Source organism: Ornithodoros turicata, chromosome 7, assembly GCF_037126465.1.
Source record: "Ornithodoros turicata isolate Travis chromosome 7, ASM3712646v1, whole genome shotgun sequence".
Taxonomy (NCBI): domain Eukaryota; kingdom Metazoa; phylum Arthropoda; class Arachnida; order Ixodida; family Argasidae; genus Ornithodoros; species Ornithodoros turicata.
In genome coordinates this window covers 43,648,670-43,672,609 of record NC_088207.1, presented here as the reverse complement: position 1 = coordinate 43,672,609, position 23,940 = coordinate 43,648,670, and the positions used below count along the sequence as shown (strand labels likewise).

Below are 23,940 nucleotides of genomic sequence, written 5' to 3'. Positions count from 1 at the left end.
GGTGACCGCGAGTTCAGATATCCGTCGCTGATAGGCATGCTGAACGTTTTCCGAATGCCGTATACACGGTACAGCTCCCGTAAACCTTAATAATAACACACACACAAAAAAAAAAAAAAATCGGTCTCATTCCCGAGCGCGATAACAGTCACCTTGGGAGCACTGGGGGAATGTTAAATCAACAAAATCCTTGCTTTAAACTAACAGAATAATTTTGTTCAATTAAGACTTCCTCATGGCTCCAAGTGTTTCTGTAATCATGCTCGGACACGAGACCACTTCTTTTTTTTTTTTTCAGTGTTATTATTAAGGTTGACGGGAGCTGTACCTTGACGTATACTCACTGGCCGGTGGTTTCTGAACATAGAGGACACCCGAGAGGACGTGTTTATCTAAATGGTATCAGCAGCGCTAGTCTTTATCAAGGCAAAAGACCAAAAAGAACCCAGCAACTTCGCCTTCACAAGGGCGTGTATCTACCCAGCGCTAATGATAACGTGCACGTGGCGTGCGATAACTGCACCCCCCCCCCCCCCCCGCGCCTGCCCGGATTGTCGGAACAAACAGACATTCGAAGTGAAATGTGGTGTGGTGTGTGCATCCCATCGTCTGGGTCTCCGCAAGAACTATGTGATTCTGTGTCCATGTGGTAACCCTGTGGTCACTCCCTCACTACGCTGGAGGTACTCTGCCTACTTTTGGTCACTGCATGGTAACGGTCAGGTCGGCTTACGTTTTTCCTTCTTTTTTTTTTTTTTTTTCTTAGTAAGACATTCCTGGTTCCTTGCTCTGTTTGTCAGAAATTGTTGCTGGATGATTGGTGGGAAGCTTTCGCTGTCAAAGCGTGTTTTGGATGGAATTAAGTCATGACCGTACACCGTAGAAGACATCGTTTGCAAGGATTTCGGCACTGACGGGGAACTTCTGTTGAACTTCGTCGAGGGGGGAAGAAACGGGGTCTATTCATTTTCTCCAGCACGCAAAGATTTATAAGTTGATATACGTGCGCTCTCAAGCGATATACCTTGTGGCTTTGTAGGTGATGCCTCACGAAGCTTTTCTTCACACACTAGTGTGTGTGACGTTGCTTGGACACACATTAAAACCACGCAGACACGTTAGGCACTTGGTGGGTGTGTCTCTTAGCGCATTAGTATGTGGAGTGTGATATCCATACCTGCATGCTTTTCGGGCTTCCCTTCCCCCCCCCCTTTTTTTTTCTTTTTCTGGATGGAGTTTTTTTTGGAAGATCCTTGCACTGATTAACTCCGCTACCTAGGACCTGGACATGTTCAGTTCTCGCGACTAGAGTGAGGGGGGAGGGGGTCTCCTCTAGGTTTGGGGGGGCGTAGGGGTCTACATAAATCACTGCCCCACGCAGTCAGGGCCGTTGAGAGAAATTAGGGGCCCCGGGGATGGGTCATGCCCGGGACCTCTCCTGAAAGATGGAAGTCACTGAAAAGGTTAGCCAGCTGTAGGAGTCGAACCCACATCTTCTGGATTACCGGTCAAGGGCTCTACGAATTGAGGTCTGCTAACACACCTCCCCTGCGACTTCCAATCTTTCATCGTTAATTTCTTAGGCAATTTGAGGCCTTGTCGTGTGATGAACACAGGAACATCCGTCCCGAGCAATGTCAGTTTAATGAATATCCTGCTCTGGTTATGTGCGAAAACACGAGCGTGAGTTCGGATGTATTTGTCCTTTCTATGTTGTTCCAGCCTCAGAACTTCAGTTCTCTCATGTTCAACCTCCCCTGACGTCTCGATAACACAGTCCAAGTATTTCTTCTTTATTACGACAGGCTTTGGGTCCCGCAGGACCCTGAAGTGGCCCCGGGCGCCATCCCCGACTACCCCACCCTCTCGCCGGTCCTGCACGCAGTCAGCGTCTATGCCAACAACCGCCGACTTTGTAACCGTCAATTACGACACTTTTTATTGGTGATAGTAACACAGTGGTAAAGCTGTTTTGGATCATAACTACGTTACACTTGCCATCCATGGCAACATGTGTAATTTGTTTCGAAGTACTACGTACTACCAAAGTCAAAGTACTCGTGTGTGTTGGTCGAAGTGGTTCTAGTGCTAGGGGGCCAATCGCTCATTATTCTTGAACAATTCGCATTATGTTTTATTGTCGTCACCAGGAGCTAACTGTATTTTTGAATTGAGCGCCACACCAACGGAGGTACGGAAATTAGAAACTTGAAGCCAATCAGCGAGCGACTTTCGATTTAAACGCCCGCCTTACCGGCAGTAAAAAAGTTGTCGCCGCGCCCAAGCAACGAGTCAACATGGCGGTGGATCGCTTACCTGTGTAAAACTCCGATTTCTGTTGCATCGCCCCTGGTTCATTTGTCGGCGAAGAACCATGGCACTGCATATACAGGACACTTTAGTGTTTCTGTGTCTCGTGTGCTTCTGTGTGAAAGTGTTTGCTCAATTTGACTGGCACGTAAGGGACAGCTTTGATGAAATCAGGGCACGCCTCGACAAAGTGTCTACCGAAAACTGCAGAGTTGTTGATGTCAACGACTTATTTCTGCCGAACGATACTGTTACTCATGCTCCAAACATCAAAACATTGAATATCGATCCTGTGTTTCCCAACCGGACAAATCTTTTGCACGTTCATAACATGGCCCTGTCGCGTGCATTCTTCTTCAGGTGAGTGGTGTGGGTCAGTGTTGATCATGGTCGTTGACGCCCAACGAACTTCCGCTGCATGTTTTTTGCGAAGAGTCATCTGCAGAAACTTTGAGCAACGAAATGACTCATGGACACTGGGCTAATACTTTGTAGTGGGAGATCTGTTGCAAATAACGATGGTGGAAGATCTGTTGTAAATAAAAGTAAAATAAGGCAAAATGTTGCTTGGTAAACAAGCCTGAGATTGAGGGTTACTACTGCGCTACTCCTTCAGGGTTAAAATCTTACTCCTGCACTACTCAACCTAGAGCGTAATGGTCACAGTGGTTGATTTTGTATCTGTACACGTTCCCCTTGAAACATGGTAAACCCAGTCGCGCCGCGATTAATGCGGCATATTAACAAGCGTGGTTGCATTTTAGTACAGATAAGTAAAGGTAGCCGATACGCGCATCGTCATGATTTAGTCATAAGCACGCCTGCATGTACACGATTTGATGAGATATGACCCACTACGACGGTCCTGTGTTATCAGCGGTTACAATGCACTGTGGTTCCATTATGGCATGAACTGAATATTTGGTGTCAAACATTGTCCTGTTATGAGATGCAATAAGCAAGGTGCGGCGTAGTTGTTTTGAATGCCTGCTGGGTTAGTTACTTTTCTGTTCTGTTTAATAACTACCATATCTCTAGTTCACACTATGTCCTCCACTATTGTTGGGCCATTACACTCCAAATCATCATCATTTCCCGGTTCGCCCTGTACTTTGTGAATGTGACTGCGTTCCTTTATTGAACGAGTTTTCGTTTAAGCCATTCTTGTTTTTGAGGGCTGTAGAATGTGTAGAAAGCAAACACACAACTGCCATTGTGCTGTTCAAGCCAGAAAGTAACCTGTGTACATTGTGCTCTACAAAAAGTGTAATTTTCTAAGTTATAACTTTTTTTTTGTTGCAGCTATATTCTCCAGAAAGCAGCTGACAACGATGAACCAGGTTTTATGTACTACTTCATGTCAGTCATATCAGACGTAGCATCCAATCGGTTTATCAACAGCAGTGCGATCTACTATGCACCAAACATGTCTTTCACCCCATCTTATAAAGGTTTCTTCAATAAGACCATGCCACTCTTTGCACCTCGTGCATTTCGGTATGATGTTTTCAGTAATCGGCAACAATCAGGAGCATTGTCGAGCAATATTTATAGCCTCCATATTTTCCTCATGTAGTGCCGACGATTTCAACGATCCGTACCACCTGGAAGGCACATCCACTTTGAATACAATTCAAGCCATTGATCTAGGAGCAATACCTTTAGACACTCCAAGCCGCAACTACTCGAGTGATCAGTACCGTATTAATGAATGGTACCATGCTTGGCTTCCCGACCCAACCAAGCGACAAGATTCTAAGACGACTTACACGGTACAGATTACTCATTTCAATGGCACCAATGAAACATTCGTCTGGCATGGACCTCCAGGTAGAAAAATACATCACCTTACATAAAAAAGATCAGATAAACTCTCTTCGCAATTTGGGAAGAGCATGTAAGAGTTTACAACGTGCCTTTTTTCACGTCAGCTCCATCGGATAACCCCGGACCTGTCAAATGGAGTAGACCGTATTTTGATTGTGAACGGTCCAACAAGTGGGTTTACGGGGCAACCGTGCCAATTCCCGACATCTACCCACGGCATACCCAGTGGAGACACATTGAAATTCCCAAGTAAGCATTTTATAAAATGTCCATCTTAGCTAGAGTACAAAACCTTTCAAACTAAATTGCATTAATCTTTCAGGTATGTAGCTGTGGCTGTTATGGAACTGGACTACGAAAGGATTGACATTAACCAGTGTCCAATTGGGGATGGGAATCCACGGCCAAACTATTTTGCTGGTACATCACGTTGCAAGAACGAAACCACTGAGGTACCTGGGAAACTTGTCCAGCAGATAGACCCTGTGCTTGTGCTTAGCCTTCACTTTACTTTAATCAAATTTTTACATAAATGCACCCCTATTAAAGGAAATGGCTCTGTCTATCATTATGTAGTATATGTGGATATGTATGTTCTGCAAGAATATTAAGAGGTTAAGAAATTTTTCAGTGTGAACCAGTACATGGGTATGGCTTCCGAAGGGGTGGGTACCAGTGCCGGTGTCAGCCCGGGTATCGAAGACCAAGAATTGTAAGGAACCCATTCCATGGAGAGCTTATTGAAAGAGCAACAGAAGAGGAATACAGGAATGGATATGACTGTGAAAAGATTGGGTGTAAGTTCTCCCGAGCTTTGGAGGATATAAAAGGTGTATTTTGTGTTAGAACTGAATTTAATGCTTATTTCTGCGTGACAGATTTGATGGTCCTCACACAAAACGTGCTCAGACTGAAGGAACATGAACGATTGAAGTATATTGGAAAGCAATCCAACTACATGGAGATTCTTAATGTTAGCTCCGCTGACGACAAAGATCCAACGACGGTGTTTGCACACATGAAATCAGTAAGAGGGCCTTGTTTCTGTATCTTCTATCTAGGGTTCCGGACCTTCGGTTTTAATCTAAAAATACCGAAAAACATATGCGGGGTAAATTTTCCCTAATTCGGTGAACACCAAATGCAGAGGGACATTCCAGGAACGATGACAGAGATAAATTGCTGCACATGCCAGTTAATGCAGATGAGAAAACCATACAGAAATATGATGGTTGTGAAAAATGTCAGTTTACTTTTTCTACTTACTCTTACTTTTCTGCTTTTTCTACTACTTTTACTTGATGTCACAAAACTGGTAATTTGTATTGGTTGTCGTTGTTGCTAAGACTGCGTTCGACGCACACAGCACTGAAATTACAGTGTGATTTCTATTCGCTGATAACTGTCGGGTAAACCATGTACCAAGCCAGGAAAAACATAGAAAAAAAAAAGCAGATTTCGTGAAAATCAATAAACACGGAAAAAACATACGCCGGATCCGCCCAAAAATAAAAACCGAAAGCGCAGTACCCTAGTTATAACTATTTACGTTATACATTCAGAATATATTTGCTCCCGTCTGTGTTGTTCATTATAACATGTTACGCATGTTTTCTCTACAGGTCAATTCAAAAAACTGCTGGGATGTCCGTCGAAGGTCACCTGAACGACTACTCTTGTCCGGTGCTGTGGCTCACCAGCGAGAGCTCCAGCTTGAAAATGAAGCTCGTGCAGCGATTCGTCTTGCAAACTTTCTTTCTGGATTCCTGCAAACTGTTGACCCTAAAGACCTCTTTGCGGAATTCCGAGTACCTGACAGGACCCTCAGTCAGGATCAGATCATTGGAGAGGCAATGTCGCTAGTGATAGGGGACCAGAAGATTGTTGGATGCGGGGTGTACTTTGATGTGAAGCAGTTTCCCAACCGCACTCTCTATGCCCCATATGCATACAGGAAGGGCCGCAACGTTCGACGGTACTATGTGGACGATATGGCGAGATTTGTAAAATCTGCACTGGGCCCCTACACAGAGAAAGATTTCTTCTCTAAGTTGAAGACCCGCTGGGCTGCAAACATGGATGATCTTGTTACATACACTGCTAAGATACAGATCAGGTTAGTGGTGTTATGTAACGCAATAAAATTTGTTCCCTCGTTGCCGCATGCGAAGTAGTGGCATTCTATGGGCATACAATGTGTATATGAGGTCCTTCACAGTTGTGAAGAACCTAGTACATGTGCACCTAATGTGACGTGTGATGAATACTCAGATGTTAGAGACCTGTAGATTAGCACTAATATGTGGTGCATATTTAGGGACCTGTGTTTTCGGGTTCTATGTTTTTTGAAAATAGGGGGGCAAAAGTCGGGTTTTATTTCAAGAGCTGTAAAAGAGGGTAAAAACAGGGTTATATCGGGTGGAAAAGCATGTTTTCGGGTCCGAAATAGAAAAATAAAGTTCTTCTCGCGCTTTAGATTAACACAAGATATGAAACAGCCATGCCAAATGTGCAATGTTTACCATTCGTCAGTGCTCGTATTGGCAGCTGAGCTGGCACATTGCAAAGTTCGTTTTCAGGGCTTTTCGGGTTTTACCCCAAGTAACGATGGTGCAGATCGGGGGGTAAAAACAGGTTTTAGCGGGTTTTACCCTGAAACACAGGGCCCTATGCATACTTGATTGTTCTAGGTCTGGGACGGAAAAGTCCTTCTTGAACGCTAGCGCGATATGTAACGGCAGTGTTTCTACAGATACAACTCATCTGGGCATAATGCGATCAATTACGATCACTACCCGCTACAGTACAAGGCAGCCGAAATGGAACACGGCCATTGGACTTCCCCATACTTTGACTGTGGTGGTTTCCACAATGACTGGATCATCACTTATGCCTCGCCTTTCTTTGGCTGGGACAGTCTCCACAGCCGGCTCGAATTCAAGTGAGAACTGTGTCTCTAACATTATGAAACTGTGTCTCATGGGATGCTGTTAGTGGTACTGTGCAGAAAATATTACGATCTTTATGAAAGTCTACCTTGTTCATACTTTACAAAATATTTTTTTTGCAACAAAGTGATATTCTTTCTGTTCAGGGGTGTTGTTGCTGTATCAGTGAAGCTGATGGAGATGGACATCAACCAATGTCCAGGTTATGAGCCGTACACTGAGGATAATGTATTCCAAGATACTCACAAATGTGACAGGCGCTCTTCTAGGGTAAGTTGTGAGAGACTTATGCCTTCTTTCTCATAAATGTATTAGCAGCAACTCTAAATTTGCTGAAGCAAATGAATGTTGAAGGGTAAATCAGATATGTAATTTTTTTGGAACTGTTAAAGTAGAATTTCTTTCCACTCCTGAATGTGCAGTAGGGCGAATGTTGGTAATCTGTAAAGGCACGCACATACATTTCCACAAAAAGTGGGAGGCAGAGCAAAATTTCCAAGTCTGTGCGCTGTCTTTACTTGTGCAGCTCGTGGTCCATCATCTGTTGTTGTCAGTTGTAGTCTTCTTAAGGTTATATACTTGAAAATTGATACCTTATACTTTATTAAATTTGACCTTTAAGGCTTAAAGGTCAAATTTGCCTGCTATAGGGAAGTTCTTGAGGCTGTCCTTAAACTTGAGGTGTGACTCATCTACACTTTGCAGTATAGTGATAGATATAGCAGACAGCTTCATAGTTCCCATAGCACCTCACCGTAATGAGGTTTGACTGTATGTAGTAAATATCTGATCAGGTAATCAGTATGACCCGATTCATGTTTTTTTTTTTACGCTTTCTGAAATTGTACATGTCAAGGCTTGAAGAACAACTTCATTTAAATAATGATGAGTGATGGGGTTACTGTGTATACACACACTAATAGAAAGTCTATTACTGCCTCCAAAAGGGTGCAGGGCATGGCCTGACTGTGTGAAGCTGTGCATTTTTAAGCAGTGATTTATTGTACGAAAGGAAAAAATGGATAATCAAGGCTTTGTCATTTGCTACAGGAGCAGTGCACATAATGTTCTCATCTCATGAATAATGAACTGTTATTTGCTTTTGTTTCACCTAGGTATAGCACTGAGTGTCCCTCAGATTTAATTTTTTGTTAAAGCTGAGGATAAAATGTAAATCACCACGTACAGCTCGGGTTTTGTTCAAGTACCAGTCCACGATTCGGTTTGTCTATCATTGCAGTGTGTCCCCATTCTTGGCCGTGGCTTCATATCTGGCGGCTACAAGTGTGAATGTCTTCAAGGTTTTGAATACCCGTACAACGATCCCATCACATACTTCGACGGCCAAATAGTGGAGGCAGAGTTTGAAAAGTTACTGGAAGACAATCCAAGCAGGTATGACACTCTAAAGTGTCGTATTGCCGGTGCATCACCTTTGACCGCGAGTCTTGCCCTTATTGCATCAGTTTTAGTGCTAAAAGTTTTTGGTCCTTTCATTCACTGAGCAGCCATCCATTGCAAAGAAGTGCGTGAGTGTGCAGGACATCCTAGGTTGGATTTGCTGTTGTTGTGCCAGAAAACATCAAATCAATCAATCAATCCTAGGTTGGAAAGAAAATATGTATGGTACGGCAAACCATACTAGTGCTGTGCCTGATGAACAAAAAATAGGATAGGGGTGGAGGAATCAGGCACTGTAGCATGGTGGATGCCTTAACCCATCGACCGATCTCCACATAGTAAATGCATTTAGCAGCCAATGACAAAGTCAGAGTTTTAGTTGAGAGGTGATATGCATTATTTTAATGACCTTTGAGGTAGCCCTGCACTGTTTTATTTTTACTGTTGTTAAAGTGTCAGGTCTTATGCTGCAGGGTGGTGGGATGCTGTGGGTTATCAAGGGGTGTTCATTTGATTGGGGAGGCACCCTTTGTTGAAATACTTTATTTAATGAGTAATGACCAATCATGTAGTTCTTATGGAGCTACACGTGGAAGATGCCGTGCTTAGCCATGCCTTTCTGATTATCACTTATGATGCAGACATCATGCTCACCGTGTACATCTGTGCAATACTTCCAGCTTCAGGCATCTACTGCCACGTTCAGTGTACAACTTGCAGATTACACACCAGAATCAAACGAGACACTTGTAATAATGCAAGTTTGCCTTGCATATAGCACACAAATGTGCTATATATTTACACACAGCTACACATTTGCTGAGTCCACACAGAATGTTAGGGGTTCGTCATGCCAGAGTACATGAAACACCAGGTGCAAAGGTGACCACCATTCACAAGAAGGAATGATAGTTGACATGAGAGCAGAGATTCTACACACTGGAGGTGGGTTGAAATTCGCTTTGGTATGATGACCATAGTCCACACCAGTTTTACTACGTTGTACGTATCACCCGGCTCGTCTGGCAGAGGATAACTCGAGCAAGTATTTGAAACTAACATATGGTGTTTTGTGCAGGGGTACCAGTTGATATGATGACTGTAAATCACCAATATCCTTTCCATACTGACATTGGTCATAGCAAGCTTCTTCATGGAATATTACATTCCCATCTTTTCCGTGTTTTACATGAGCAGTGCAACCTTTTTGCAGTAATGTTTTCAAGCTTTTTTAAGTTTATATTTGCATTTATACACTTACATTGTTTGTTAAAATGCCTTTTCGTGCATTCTTGCACCTAAACTTCATGAAATGTTTCCTGACATGCAATGTGGGGGCTCATTCATTGTCTAAGCTGACGTGGGACGCTTCCTTACAAAGACTGAGAATTGCTGGTGCTGGAATGATATGTAAGCAAGCTTGGTTCTGTTGAGGTCAGATTTAATTTATGGGATGTACACAGAAGAATCTCAGGTGTATCTCACATGGACTTGAACTTTGGTTAGCTCAGATATCATAGCCAAGGTGTTCTCATCTCTGCCCACTATTACATTTTGATATTATGAAGGTCTCAGTGCCTTGCAGAGTGGAAGCATGACATACCATCTCATACTTCATTATAAATTTTATGGTCATGCTTTTCCACGCACTAGATATCCATAATCATGGAGTGCTTTTTATGGAGGTGCCTATACAAGTTAAATATACACGTAGTGTAAATAATAAAAGTAATTTGGAGCAAGGTCAGCTCTGCATTAAAATTCACCATTCCCATTCCGTCCACATGCTCCTTATTGAGCTGCCTTGAAGGTCTGTGACGTACATTCCACTTTGAAATCAAAATATTTTTTTATAACTGCACCCGTCCAGTTCTCATTTTTGCAACAGTTTCCATGAAGTGACAAACGTTGTTTTCTTGTGTTATTGTACAGGAGTTTTGTATATGCGAAACCGGTAAACATGTTTTCCTTGTACATGTACTGGCTTTTGGCAGGGCATGCACAAGTGAACAGCACTTAAATAAAACATTTGTCCATCATTGCTGGGCTGCATACCTCATGTCTGAAAGTCTTGAAACACCACCACGTGCATGCAGGGAGTGACAAGATTGTTAGAGTGCCGAAACGGGTGGGACTGCTGGGATCCTTGTCGCTACCGCTGAATGCCACTATATGGCATATACAGGGTGTTTGCTCTAATGTGTCCAGATATCTTATTTAAAGCGAGCGATAATAGAGAAATGAGCGCTACCTTTCAGCTACTTGACTAACAAACAGGTGCTGCTGGTGAAGCAGTACCTGCTTCTTACTCACGTAGCAGAAAGGTACCACTTGATTTTCTTTTATCGCTCGCTTTAAATATAATTTCTGGACATGTTAGAGCAAACACCCTGTATAGTCTCGGTAGTGCTGATTGCCCCAAATTAGCCAGTACTCCTAGTATCATTTTGGCAGAATTGCAATTTAATTTAGTGTTGCAACTGCAGGAATGTGCAGCTAAACCATACACCCTTTCGTGTTGCTTGAAAAGCGGTATGTTCATGACAGCATGTTATAATTGAAAACTGTATTCTGTAGTGAATGAACAGATTTATTCAATACAAATCAAAAAAGGAATTCAAGATTCTTTCCCTCTCCTTTTTGTTTCACTAATAATCTTTCATCGTTAAAACAGCCTAGAGTTGTTAGAACTAGTACATGGATGATGTTTCATACTATTTTTTTTTGTACTGACAGAAGGTTTTGTCATGTGTCAATGCACTCTGCAGCAGTTGTGCAGAAACACATTTCCTATTAAAGCTTTTAAGATCAGGTTAAAAGAAAATGGCAACTTTTTCAACAACATTTTGAGCGGGATTACCTTTCACAAGTCCACAAACAATGGTCACAAGCATTTAATGTATTCCCAGAAGTCATTTTGGAACATGTACACCACATTCTCAGGTGTCCCAGGGAAGGGCACAAACTGGAGGAGATCCTGTATTCTGCTGTGTAGCACACTGGCACACGCCATATTGCTTCTCATCATCCGAGGAAGCCTAACAGCTATTCCCCAATGTGCGAAGGTGTGAATGCTACCTGTCCTCGCCCTACCACACATTATAGAAACAGAATGTGTGTCTTTGTGTCCATATTACATTACGCTGTCCCGCACTGGACTAGTGTTCTCCAACTCGACGACCTCCACGCAACCGTCGCTGATTCCAATCCAAGGTGGTCCCTCGCTGCGTTGCCACTTTTCACCAGCACTGCTCCGCAATAGTCACAACCAGTTTTGCAGTCAATGCAGCAACACTTGCAGTCAATGTCACCCATAGTAAGCTGCACTATCTCTGTTTACAGCAAAGTTTCTCGGAAGATGCCGGGCTTCAGGCAGGTGAAGATGATTTCCTTAACTATTTTTCAACAGCTCTACTTATTCAGCGCCTCTGTGTTGTTGGTTGTGCCATACAACACATTTGAGCTTCTAACACGGATGAAAGTGAGGTCTGTTTACTGAGTCGTCCTTTGCTTTATGCAGTCTGTGAGCACTTGATCTGCATAAGCTCTCATGTTGCATATCTTCATGCTTTTGCAGTGTTTGTCACAGACGCCTGCTGGGTGGAGCTTGTTTTGGTACCTGAAATATACAACCTGTCAACCTTCAGGGTTTCTCACTCTTTCCCGCGATTTCTACTGTTTGACGTGAAAGGATGAAAATCTTCTCAGTGTGATGGAGCATAGTTGCTTTCTGCCAAACGGACTGAACGTCCAGATTTTTCTGCTGATTTACAGCAGGTGACATATTCCAAGATTGTATCGTTTCACCAAATTCTGGCAAAAATGTCTGTTGCAGCGAATGTTTCCATTGTAGAAGTTGAATACAGACCAAAAGCCAATAAGCATGTGAAAACGGGGGTATATCACACTGGTATATCACACTGGTATATCACACTGGTATATCACACTGGTATATTACACTAGTCTGTCTGGACATTTTGCGTGTGTACCCAAGCTGATGAGGACGCCCCTACAGGCGTCGAAACGTCCTGTTTCTTTGTTTTACTGTTGTATAAGCCAGCGTAATATACCCCTGTTTTCAATTGTAGAAGTGAAAATGATAAATGCAACTAAGTTTGGAACCTCAATTATTGCTTTTGAGTTATTGGAAACTCGTGGCTGAACAAAAAAGAAGTAAAATGAAGGGGAAAATAAATTATTTGTCTGATTACAGAAGTACAACAATGTAGTTCGAAGCTCTTGACTGTTATATCTCTGGAAACATCCATCGAGTGTTTGCACATACAACAATGATAACAAGCACAGCAGACAAAGAAACGCCATTCTTCGACCATCGCCTATCTGCCCCCCCCCCCAAGATAACAAAAGCAAACAGTGTTGTTGCCTCTGATGTAAAAATATGACTCGCTGTTTGTACACGCTCCAGCTTTAGCAACCATGGTGTAAACGAACGAATGGTGTGGGCCATAGAGTGATCCGTTTTTCCCGAAAGTAGCTGTATCCTACGGCTGTTAGGTAACGTAGAGAAAACATAAAAATTGTCCAAAATCACACATCCTTGCAGTTTCATTTCGCATATGTGGTTTCAGTGCTTTCACTCTGCTTCCTTTCTCGTGTTGCTTCCCTGTTGGTGCATGTGTAAATGTATCGTGTGAATTAAGGCAAGGACCCCATAGATAGCTGTGGATTGTGGCAGAAAACTGAGCCTGGACGGAGCACGTAGTGTTTACTGGGAAAACCCTTTTATTTTGCGAGCCCTTAATTTTCGCAAATCTAGAAAATTCCCAAACTTTAATGGCACGCGAAAATTTCAGAACAGAGGAGGAGGAGGAGCTTGAGGAGCCCGCAAAATTTAGTGGTCTCACATACATCCCTGTTACTCGCTTCGCGAAAATTTAGGGCCGCGAAATTCAAGAGTTTTACAGTACTCCGATAAGGAGCACTACGTAAAGAATTTTACTCTATATTTCCCCTGCAACTTCCTGATAGTTCCCCTTCAGAAAAAGCTCACATGAGAGCGATCGCAACATGCATGTGTGTGTTTGCCTTAGAATGTATGCAATAAGTATGTAATAAGCCCAGCGGTCCCCTCTCGTGCCACTGTTCCCTTCCTTTCCTTACTGTGCTTTGGTTTGATCTTGGTTCGATCTGGTTGTTAGTATTCATTTTCAATGCTGCCGAAGGGTCCCATACAAACTTCCAGCAATATTTCTTAGTTTCACTTATTCAGCAGTGGCGTCTTGGAACGAAGAAAGACATACAAAATCCGCAAGCAGTGTTGCCATTTACCTGTAAAATTTTTTAAACATCCAGTCGTTTTTAGACAACCTCGAAATGAGATTGCTCCAGTCTGTCGGACTGAGAGATGGAAGCCTGTACGCCGTCTTGGCTCTGTACTCCAGTGCCCATTTTGGCTCATCCGTCGCGTTGGCATCCGTGACGTTCATCACGTACGTTTCGTGATCTGTAACAGTCTAAGTGCAAACATTCAATTTATTACCTCTTTTACTAACTCTAACAGGTAGGTGTGCGGGGTATATTCGTAGAATTCTAGGATACATACCCATGTAGCGTTCGTGTGCTTTCCATCCAGCAGGTACACCCGGTAGCCCGGATTTTGGTGAATGTACGTTGTGACGCTTGGACCCAGGTAAGCCACACTAATCGGTCGACTGGTATCCTCTATGTCGTGGTAAACCTGGAACTCGTCACTGTGCATGTGACCGTAGAACTGACCAGTTATGGTGGATTCGTACCTGGGAACAGTGCAGAATTTGGAGATTGATTCTTCTTTATGGCTTACTCCTAGCGAGCGGACACACGCAAAAAAAGAAAAGTTTCCAGAAAGAAAGGTTTTAAAAATCAATGTTATTGTTTGTTAGTTTGTTGTGTAATAGGGTTAGGTCATTGCATGGTGATAGTTGGAGGCAGCAATACAGCAAGGGCTGCGTAGCCTGCTTTAATCACGTAACTATGCGCTGCATCGCGATGAGAAGGACGGAAGGAGGGCGAGGAGGGTTCAGTTATGGTAATGTATACGTTCATAGATGGCGATACTTGACTGTTCGACGCAGAGCCGTGGTTCAGTTGTCTTCGACGGTGTGGTTGGCGGGGAACACAAAACATTAAAGGAACTATCGCATCCGGAAAGGTGTGTGAGACCAGCACGGTAATGTTCGGCATGGTTTCACAGTCTACTTTGCCAAGCTCCTCTTCGGAAAAAATGCGTACTTATTAAATAAACGAGTTTTAAAGCTTCGCCCTCCCCTTGCAGCTATCCAGAATGACGTAAGCCAGGCACACGAATGGGAGCCGTGCAGCGCAGGCGATCGTCTCTGAGGCCGTCTGCTTCGCGTTCGCACCGGAACATACTAAGTGAAAAGACCTCCGTAAAAACGCCAACTTTCGCTTACCAGTGTGAGTACTGACATGAGCAAGTTCTGTGGAACACTGTGTTACGCTCCTGACTGCACAAGCGACGCTAAGCAGAAACAGCTGCGGAAGCTATCACTCCCGCCCGGCGGTCGGACGCCAAGGTATGTCTGCGGCTCTCCGATTGGCCTTGTTCAAGTGACGTTTGCAGAGAGGGAATTCCGGAATGCTCTCAACATCCGTCGTCTGCTCTTGCCATGTGTTACATCAAATTGCACAGAAACAACTCCACTAATTGGCGTCGGCTTTTCGGGGGCGTTGTCGGTGATGAACGAGGAGTAAAATGGCATTGTAGTTTCGGAATCGACCGCGACGGATGCGATAGTCCCTCTAAAGAGTTTGCGAGAAAATGTGGCGAAGGACGGGCAAGTTTTAGTGAGGCTGGCCTACTTTTCTGCCTCTGAGCATGTCGAATTCGCGAACTGCTACTCGCGACGACGTTGATGCAGCGTGGCCGCTCAACCAGCTCAACCACTGAGCGGCGCTCGTGATTCGCTGGGCATTGCCATGACAGTTGTCTGCGATTCTGCCTGACTTTAGCTGCTTTTTGGCAAATTCCCTGATAATCCCATGACCTTTCCAGTCTCATCAAAATTCCCCGATAATTCCAGGTTTTTCAGGTTGGTAGACCCAAATTATGCACGTACTGTACTGCACACCAGGTTATTCAGAAAAGAAAAAAGAAGTATTTCTACATGTTGTAGTTTGCGAGAGACAGACCGTTGAACACACCTCCACGCCTAACTCTGACGTCAGGGAAGAGCTTCGGCCATTCCCATTGTTCCTTCTCGGCATGTGACGTCATCCATGACCTTCTCACTGGCGGTTAATGCTACCTGGGAACCGAAGGCCTGCTTACTGTTTCATCTCACTCCTTTGCACGGCGACGTATAAATTAACGACGTCAGCCAAACGCTGCAGACGATTTTGAACATAGCCTTTCTGTATAGCTACTAGTGACTGCCTGCCTACGCAACTCATGGTGGCTCCTTTCCATAGCTACGGCCGGCTAAACCGCGCTCGTGATTGGCAGACCCTTTGTTACGTTGCTTTTGTGTTGTTGGCGGTGATGCATGCCGTGATGTCACAGCATAGGATGAGTTTCGGAATCTGTGGTGCGTTAGACTCCACGGGAGCTTGCTTTGACGATATGCCACTAAACAGGAACTAGCTCCGCCAGACTTACATCAACCAATGGGAGATTTTATCGCAAGCCACGAAGGAAAAACGGGCGATCGTGACACACACGCCAGTGATTGTTGACACCCGGTGAATTTTGGATAGTCCGCAGTTAAATGGCTTAGGCAGACTCTTGGATAGTGAACGCGAAACGCTTGAAGAGCCTGAGGTGCGACATTCATGAGCAGTTCAGGTGCAACATCGTTCTCTTTCATTGTGTGTGGCACATGAATCACAGAAGAGCGTCAAATTTTCTCCAATCTCGGGGTTTCAAGTAAATAAGAGGTTCCTTGACTTACCGATTGACGATTCTGTGGAATTCTCTGCTCCACACTTTTGTGCACTCCGAATATCCAGGAGGAACATGGCCAATTATGAGAACCTTCTCGCCGGCGTCCTCTGACTCCTGCAGTTGACTCACCAACCACTGCAACTGGTCTTCCGGATCAGTGGAGTTGTAGACAAGCCACCTTGATATAAAGCCAACATAACCGATTATTTCCTAATAGCTGGTTGTGAGCTGGCCACCTTTTGCTGCTCTTGTCGGATTCATTTCAGTTAAAAGCGACAGCCCAGGGCATTCTTATGACGAATTGGTATCGCATGTATGTGACCGAGACGAGCCTCTAAGGTCGGCATTGCAAACTATGCACGCTGGTCAACACCCGGATGTCACATGCAGACAATAGACGAGTTCAGAAAATCCCAGTGCGCTTTGCGCACGCATTGCATCATGGGCGGTTGCTGAGCGGGGCAACGAAGAATAATCCTTCACATTTCGCTTTCGCTGACCTTGACACGTCGTGGACAATGGATCGGTAGGGAAGAAATCGGAACAGTTTGGAAGCCACCCGTTTCTTTCGTATTAGTAAACTCCCACAGTTCAAAGCGACGCTAAGCACTCTGGGATTTTCTGAACTCGTCTATTCACGAGAACGAAGTGGACATTCGCTCTATCTTGTTCGAATTACTAAGCTTAGCTTTTACGACGTGGAAGACAACAGTGGCTAACGACGATTTTGACATCCTGTTTCACCCGCAAAGTGAGAAGAATAAACTGCTGACGTACCAGTTGTAAATGTAGCAAAAGTTTGTGTTCAATGAGATGACTTTGAGTCGATCGGCAGCTTTTACTGCATAGAATGCTCCCCTGGAATAGAATGTGAAGAATGACAGACTTGAACGTATCCATAGCACACGACGCCTTACCTTTTTATGGTCTCTGTTGTGGCGTTGGGAAGGAATCTTTCCCATTCGCTGGCTACTTCATCGTACAGCCACTGAACGGTTAAGTTAAGTGGGTTTTTCACTGGAAAGCTGAAAAATGGAGCTTCGTTGTATACTATTGACAGATAGGGCCTTGTATCGTGTACATTCGCGGGTTGCGCATATTAACACGGATATTTGTATACATATGTACTCCGTTTTATAAATAGGGAGGAGGGGATATGTTTATTAAGAAAAAAGAAAGGAAATGTCATTATAAATAGGGAGTGGAGACAGACACATATAGCGTAGTCCGTCCGTCCATCCGTTGCGGTCTCCGGTAAAGCGTGCTTACACTGCACTGTTGTAATATGTGCAGGAGAAGCAAGCAACCAGTGTGTTTCTCTCGTGCTCCCTTAGCTTGCGGTCGTAATGTCGCTACGTTGGTAGTGGAGCGGCTCTTCTGGTTCACCCTGATACAGGCCTCGGCAAGACAGTAATGCATTGCAATTGAAAACGAAGAAGACTGAAGCAGTGCGAGCGAGACGGTACCGACTAAATGAGAAAGCTGAGGCCTTCGTTTGTGTGTACAGTGCATTCCTTACTTTCCATTTGTTGATTTGTTGGCACAGGAAAGTTGAAAGATCATGGTAAAAAAACGGAAAGAAAAACGCTCATGGGGGTTACGAAATATTCGCATTGCAAAATAATCATAAATAGTACTTCTGAGGCTTGTACAGTGACGTCACATTCGGTCACGTGACATTGGAAAACACATTGCCGTACCGGAGTCACAGTAGGAGGGCATGCCGTGTGCTGTTGCTCTGTTGCTGTATGCGTGCAATTACGAGAGGGAATTGTAAAACACACGCTGCTGCCTCATTCGGCCCGCAGTAAGACGCCGGTGACGCATCCCCATGTTTTCCCATGTCACGTGGCTCCAAGGCGCTCAAAGGCTGCGCGTGACGTCATCTGTGACGTCAAGTGAGGTGCGTAGAAGAAAGGAATTAATGCAAGGCTCAGTTGAGCCAGTGGAATATGTACTTTTTGATGACTAGTGCTATGAGCGATTGCCATGTGCCATGAGTGTCGGCGGAAGGAGGAGGTTTGCTCGTAATCAATCTTTATGACAGTATATATTTTCTGAAACAGGCACAGACGACATTTTTTTCTTTTTTTTTTTGCACGCTGCGAGATAATTTAGGTGAATGTTAGCGTTCATAATTAGAGTTGAGCGTGGATAACGTTGACAGTAACCGCATCCGCACAGTACACACGCCTGTAAGATCAGTCAACATCCGCGGTCATTGTGTTTGTATCACGACCTACTGGATCATAACGACGATGTTATAATCGGCAACTCCTATGAGGAGCCCGTTCGCAACATCCGCCAGGAGCGCTACACATCGGCCTGCGAGATCTACGTCATGATTGGACAATGGAATTTTGAACGCGCAGAAGCGGACGTACATCTACCGTAGCAGACGACAGCAACAGCTTCTATGAAAACATGTAGAATGATATGATAAACAACTTTAGAAAGAAGCGTCTTCGGTGGGGACATCCACCGCTTGTACAAAAGGTAAGCTGAAGTACAAAGTGTTGTAGAAATTGAGGAAGCAATAACCGGGCCGATGAGAAGCGGCACCGCTAGCTTCTAAATGCGACGCTAGGGAGGGGTGCGTATGACATGGTCGTTATAATCTCGTAAGTCGTGGTTTGTATTGGAAGAAAATGTTGTTACAAGTGTTTGTGCTTTTCAGCATACAAGCTCTTCAGGAACGTTGTTTTATCCGCAGTTTTCCAATAATAGCAGTTAAGGGAACAGCAAAGCAACGGGTGGCACATTTGGACAACCATTTTGGGTTCAGTTCCTGCACTTAATTATGGCTCCACCTGGGGGGCGTCGGCAGAGTCCGTAATACTGAAATGCGGATATCCACGCTCACAGAACAGGCAAATTGTGAAGCCGGCTTCACCTGATACGCCTAAGCGTTAGGTGAAGCCTACCCACAGGCGCCATGTATTCCGAACAATATTTCGCGTATAACTTTATTTCAGTTGGAGTAATTGCAATGATCTCTAGGATTTATCAAATGGGTTATAAGATAAACAAGTTAACCAAATTAGAAGCATGTACGAATAACTGCCTCTGTTCCACGGGACTACACGTGTAATGCACGTGCCCTGTGGGAAAATTGAGGAAAACGTATTGGCTCAGGGGTGGGTGTTTTTTTTCAAATTTTCTTGTTTTCATTTATTTGTTTATCTGTTTGTTATTTCCTTTTCTCTTATTTATATTTTTCCTTTCTTTTTTTTTTCTTTTTTTAGGGAATAGCAAGCCAGCGTGCTGCATGGCTGACCTTTCCCCTTTCTTTTTTCTTATTTTTTTTCTGCCAATAAATCCCCCCCCCCCCCCCCCAAGGAACCTACACGTGTGAGCGTAGAAACGTGTAACTTTGCATAGAAATACTTCTATAAGTGTACTATTGGAATCTCAGAGAACATTTTTTTTTGTGTGTGCCTCAAACCACAGGCGAGTTAATAGGGTTGCAAATTGACCGCCGCGCGGAGCCCGGTCGGAGCGGAACTTTGGGCAAGCGCGTCGTCGCAGGGAACCGATAGAAATGTGTAAGTTTTCATGGTAATACTTCTATATGTGTATTCTTTCCCCATTCCAAGATGCCGCACGTATATAACCACACCCGCTCACATCGTCCGATTGGCTCATCTGCTCATCGCAAGAACCACGACGCAAGCTTTTCTTACCTGTTGCTGGGCACTGCCTCGTGATTTCCGAGGGCGGGGTACACCGGCACTCCAGGGAAGTACTTTCGTATTAACGCCGAGGTATTACGCAGGTTATCGACGTTGTCTTCTTTCCTAGACTTCCACATATCGTGAGGAGGCAGGTCACCCGTCCAAAGTATCATGTCAATCTGCACAGGTTAGACACGCCACCATGAAGTGGGTGCATTCGTATGTATTCCCGCGTTTCCTGCGATTTCTAATTTTCGCAATCGCAAGGTCACTTTAAAGAAGTAAGAAAGAACACCGTCACGGATAAGCGTATACAGGGTGTTGCACATTTAAAAAAAGGCGTATTAAAAAATCTACTTGTCTGTACACTGTGGGGTCAATAACGCTATTTATCTGGGGGAACATTTTGTCATGACTTCTGAGCGCTTTTGTTAAATTTAATTCGCGCGAAATTGAATTTTCTCAATTTATCTCCAAAATATGCCGAGTCAACCTGACGTTTTTCTTCTCTTTTTTCTTCTTTTTGTTTTTGTTTTTTACAGGAACAGAAAGCGCACGTCGGATGTAGCTCATTGCATTTTACAACACATTCCCTACTGCTTTGGTAACACACGAAGAAAAAAAAAATGCGAAAACGTATTTCCGAGGCTCGCAAATTGTCGTCAGTCCTTTGGAAATGTTATCACGAATGATTAGATAAAGGCAACCTTTACTCGAGTTTGAGGAAAGCAACACATGGGGACGCGGACAGCGTCGACAACACAAAAGACTCAAAAGTCAGAGCCAAATCACTGTTGCCTTCACGTACAGAGCAGGTCGCTTGTGTACTGTCCTTATACTCTCCTTGCTCACTCTTCATTTTACTGGCAATGTAAAATGCAAAAGGATGTAAGAAACTGACTATGCATGCATGAACGTACTCAAAAAAATATGCAGGAAAGATACACGCATGTGCATAGGCAGCATACAGGAAGTCTACACACATGTGCATGACAGAGTATACAGAAAGTACTTGCACATTCTATAGAAAGTGTGTGAACCATGTTCCTGAATGGGAGGGATACAGGTGGCGCATCAAGGTTATACAGAGAATCTATGTACTTGATATACAAAAAGGAGGAGTCTACAGAAAGTACACCGGTTACATAGGGAGTATACTGGATGTCCACAGAAAGATCAAACTCATTTTTGTAAGCGTGTTCATGGACAATAAATACCTTATTTTGCTTCTGGCTACCATCAGTCTTGTGCAAGCAATAGACTTACCTGGTGCGTATTGGCCGCATGCTGCATCATGCTTTCCAGTGTTCGGAATGGAATGTCACATTTGCCGGGATAACCCCACTTGCCAGCTTTGGCTGCTTCTGTTGCGGGTGGACCGCTACGACAGCAAAGCGGGTCTTTACAATCACCGTTGGAACCGGGAGTGTACTCGGGATCATAATGAGTATCGGACAATTGGAGAACCCTGACAGTCTGGCCGTGCTGGAAGGAAATGTATCAGTTAAGAATGAAGTCGGCAAGATAAGTCTGTCAGACTCGATCGGTAGTCTTGCGTGTTTTAATGTTAGCATATACAGGGTGTTTTTTTTTTTTCGATACAGATTTTTTTATAAAAAAAACTAAGGGCTATAGACATGCTGTTTTCACTTCTATCATGTCTGGGCCGGCGGACGTTCTTGGCCATATGTTGCTCAACCGTCAAATGACTAATTACCTAAAATCGTTAATGAACTTTTTAATTATAAAATCTACGAAGCTATCCCAATACGAAGTTGTTCCTACGAAGCTGTCCTCATGCTTAATAGTTATAGTTTTTTTTAATAAAAAATCTGTATAGAAAAAAAAAAAAAAACAGACACGCTGTACACATCGTTCACCTACTGATAGGATATCGGAGGTCTCTGTAACGTTTGTTCCACTCCTTGTACTGTCACTCATAGGAAACACTTTGGTGAACCCTGCTGATTTTACAATGCTCTAATACTCGCACACGGTAGTTTCTTGTGCATCTTTTGGGTGTAAATGTCTTGCCCTGTGGCAGACCCCCATATGGTGTGTCATACCATACGGAAAGGTGAGCGATAAAACACCTGGATAAAACACAGTGTTCGTCTCGTCCTTTCGTGTCCCCTGCACTGGGGTTTTATCGCTTGTAAAATAAAACACCTATCTTATTTATTCTACGAAACACCATTTCAATACGGACATATTCTACAAAATACACAATTTAAGAGCGGTATATTCCATTTAGAACACTGTTTCAGATGGGTGTATTCCGTTCAAAAAACTGTTTCATATAGGTGGTTTGCAAACACCATTTCCAACACTGTCATTACACCTTTCATTTGAGCCTGCGGAACAAAAAAAAAAAGAAAAAGAAATGTTTATTTACAAACACACCCATTTTGCACACTGCAAGATGTAAAAAATAAAATAAAATACTGTGTGTACCTTCCATGGAAGCTATTAGAGGCGTTTCTTCTGAAGCTACGCAACTTCTGCATCTTTTCAATGTCCACGGTAGGAGGCAGGTTTTGAAGGATGTGATTAGTTTTGGAAGGATGCGGTAAACATTGGTCATTCTGAATCGCCGGCGGTGAATTGCCCACCTCATCATCATCATCCCATCTATGTGTGTGTGTGTGTGTGGCCATTCTGTTTGTGCCTATATCCGATAGCGGGCGACGGCCTGTCGTGGTTGTTATCAGTCGTATGCTCACTCGAGGGCTTAAAAGGATTGGTCTCGTACACTTTGACCAATACTGCAAGCAAACTAAAATCTAGTGGTGATACAGATCTGTGAAAATTTCACTTCGAGGAATGGAATAATAGTCTTGGATAAATGGATAAATGCAGAGAAGCCGTAGCCCATAATAAACTGGACGCCGGATATATGGGGGGATACGGATCTCACCTCTGAGAAGAAAAAATAGATAAAAACAAACAAAAACGAATAATGCTTAGTCCTTGGACTAAATGCATTGCCCCAACCATGAGTTAATTCCTTTCACAACTTTAATGTACGGAAGTTTAGGGGTTTATTTGCAGTGCTACGGTCTAAATTTTCGAGGGTCAGGGAACTATATTGGGGCGGAATTTCATTCTTAGGTAATAGTAATAGTAATCTTGGGTAGCAGTAGTAATCTTGGATAGTAATTGTAGCAAAACATTCTTGGGTATGTATGGGATGGGCGTGTATGGAATGGCTATATGTATGGGAAAAAATGGGAATGAGTATAGAATCTTGGGTAGTAGTAGTAGTAGCAAAAAAAAAGTAGTAGTAATAATCTTGGGTAGTTATCGTTGGGAGTAATAGAAGACCTAACTACTCCCCAATTTGCTCTTTTTTTTCCCTCTCACACTGCACCTGGCACATCCCGCCGAATTTGCGCATATTGTTCTCCGAGGTTTGTCCAAATTCTATGAAACAGCCGTTTACAGTTCATGCTTATAGGTCTAAAGTCATCCTTACATTTCTCCTTAGAAGCGTGAACGCTGAAGCAGCGGTCCCTCGAGATTTATTACTCGGCATGCAACTGCCCCATTGTTTCGGGGGGATTATCTACCGCCTCTCAAGTTTCTGTTTCGTGACAAATACAACACGCAGCGTAGACTGACATACCGCAACCACAGGGAAAGCACGTGGCAGTGGCTTGTTCCATTCGTCCATGTCTACGGCCCAGTTGTGGACCTTGCTTCGAAGTTTACCGCAAGTTGGTCCCAAAACAATGGGACAAACTTCGTCGATGGGGGAGAGCAGATTTTTGACAATGAAGCTGACCTCATCCTGCCCGAAAACAAGAAACGTTCAGTTGATGCGTCTCACCAGGACACGAGCGTCTCTTGCCTTGTACATGTCAATGAAGCCGTTGCA

General features: G+C 43.8%; 2 protein-coding genes across 5 annotated transcripts; one reads left to right on the top strand and one right to left on the bottom strand.

The window, feature by feature from the left end:
- Window positions 1-611: 611 nt before the first annotated feature.
- Window positions 612-10,527, top strand: LOC135401178 (uncharacterized). Of its 4 annotated transcripts, none has more exons than XM_064633428.1 (11): window positions 612-712; window positions 3,613-3,807; window positions 3,887-4,140; window positions 4,242-4,386; window positions 4,460-4,589; window positions 4,769-4,934; window positions 5,016-5,164; window positions 5,760-6,253; window positions 6,890-7,078; window positions 7,232-7,355; window positions 8,326-10,527. In XM_064633428.1, the coding sequence occupies exons 2-11, from the start codon at window positions 3,656-3,658 to the stop codon at window positions 8,587-8,589; spliced, it is 2,067 nt and encodes a 688-aa protein (XP_064489498.1). In that variant the 5' UTR covers window positions 612-712; window positions 3,613-3,655; the 3' UTR covers window positions 8,590-10,527. The 4 variants fall into 4 exon arrangements, with proteins under 4 accessions (XP_064489498.1, XP_064489497.1, XP_064489499.1 ...); XM_064633427.1 differs by having other exon boundaries at window positions 617-723; XM_064633429.1 differs by having other exon boundaries at window positions 638-718.
- Window positions 10,528-11,085: 558 nt separating this feature from the next.
- LOC135401179 (sphingomyelin phosphodiesterase-like) lies at window positions 11,086-23,803 on the bottom strand. The gene is made up of 9 exons (XM_064633430.1): window positions 23,689-23,803; window positions 21,330-21,548; window positions 20,073-20,242; window positions 17,307-17,414; window positions 17,167-17,247; window positions 16,397-16,567; window positions 14,050-14,242; window positions 13,776-13,960; window positions 11,086-12,105 (listed from the first exon to the last, which is right to left on the bottom strand). The coding sequence occupies exons 1-9, from the start codon at window positions 23,734-23,736 to the stop codon at window positions 11,979-11,981; spliced, it is 1,302 nt and encodes a 433-aa protein (XP_064489500.1). The 5' UTR covers window positions 23,737-23,803; the 3' UTR covers window positions 11,086-11,978.
- Window positions 23,804-23,940: the final 137 nt, after the last annotated feature.